This window comes from Crocuta crocuta, unplaced genomic scaffold (genome assembly GCF_008692635.1).
Source record: "Crocuta crocuta isolate KB4526 unplaced genomic scaffold, BGI_CrCroc_1.0 scaffold312, whole genome shotgun sequence".
NCBI lineage: Eukaryota > Metazoa > Chordata > Mammalia > Carnivora > Hyaenidae > Crocuta > Crocuta crocuta.
The window spans coordinates 1,637,485-1,637,912 of NW_027527378.1; the positions used below are offsets into that span (position 1 = coordinate 1,637,485).

The window sequence follows — 428 nt, forward strand, 5'->3', positions numbered from 1 at the left end:
GCATCATAGCCTTGTCGTTTTAAAACCTAGAAAAAGTAAAAATTAATATTAACACACCACTGTTCACTTTAGAGATGTGAATAGGCTATGAACTACATTGTATCTTCTATATCAAGGCATTTAAGAAAAACCTGAAAAGAACATGATTAACAAATAAGGCAATATATTAACTCTACTCTAGAAGATTCTATGACTAATAATTCATATATATATAAAATTTAATTTTGGTATTTGAATTACCATTTATTGAGTGCTGCTGCGGCATACAGAAAACTATCAATGACAGCTCAGCCTGGAGCCTGCTTCTGATTCTGTGTCTTCCTCTTTCTCTGTCCCACCCCTGCTCGCTCGCTCTCTCTCTCTCTCTCTGTCTCTCTCTCTCAAAATTATACTTTTACATATATAAAATAACTCACTTAAGCATTTAG

At 33.6% G+C, this 428-nt stretch overlaps 1 protein-coding gene across 1 annotated transcript in view; it reads right to left on the bottom strand.

The window, feature by feature from the left end:
• Positions 1–428, bottom strand: part of RPS6KA3 (ribosomal protein S6 kinase A3) — an 89,811-nt gene that overhangs the window by 8,362 nt on the left and 81,021 nt on the right. Inside the window, 1 exon segment of the mRNA XM_077769680.1 lies at positions 3–26. Within this exon segment, the coding sequence (XP_077625806.1) occupies positions 3–26 (24 nt within the window).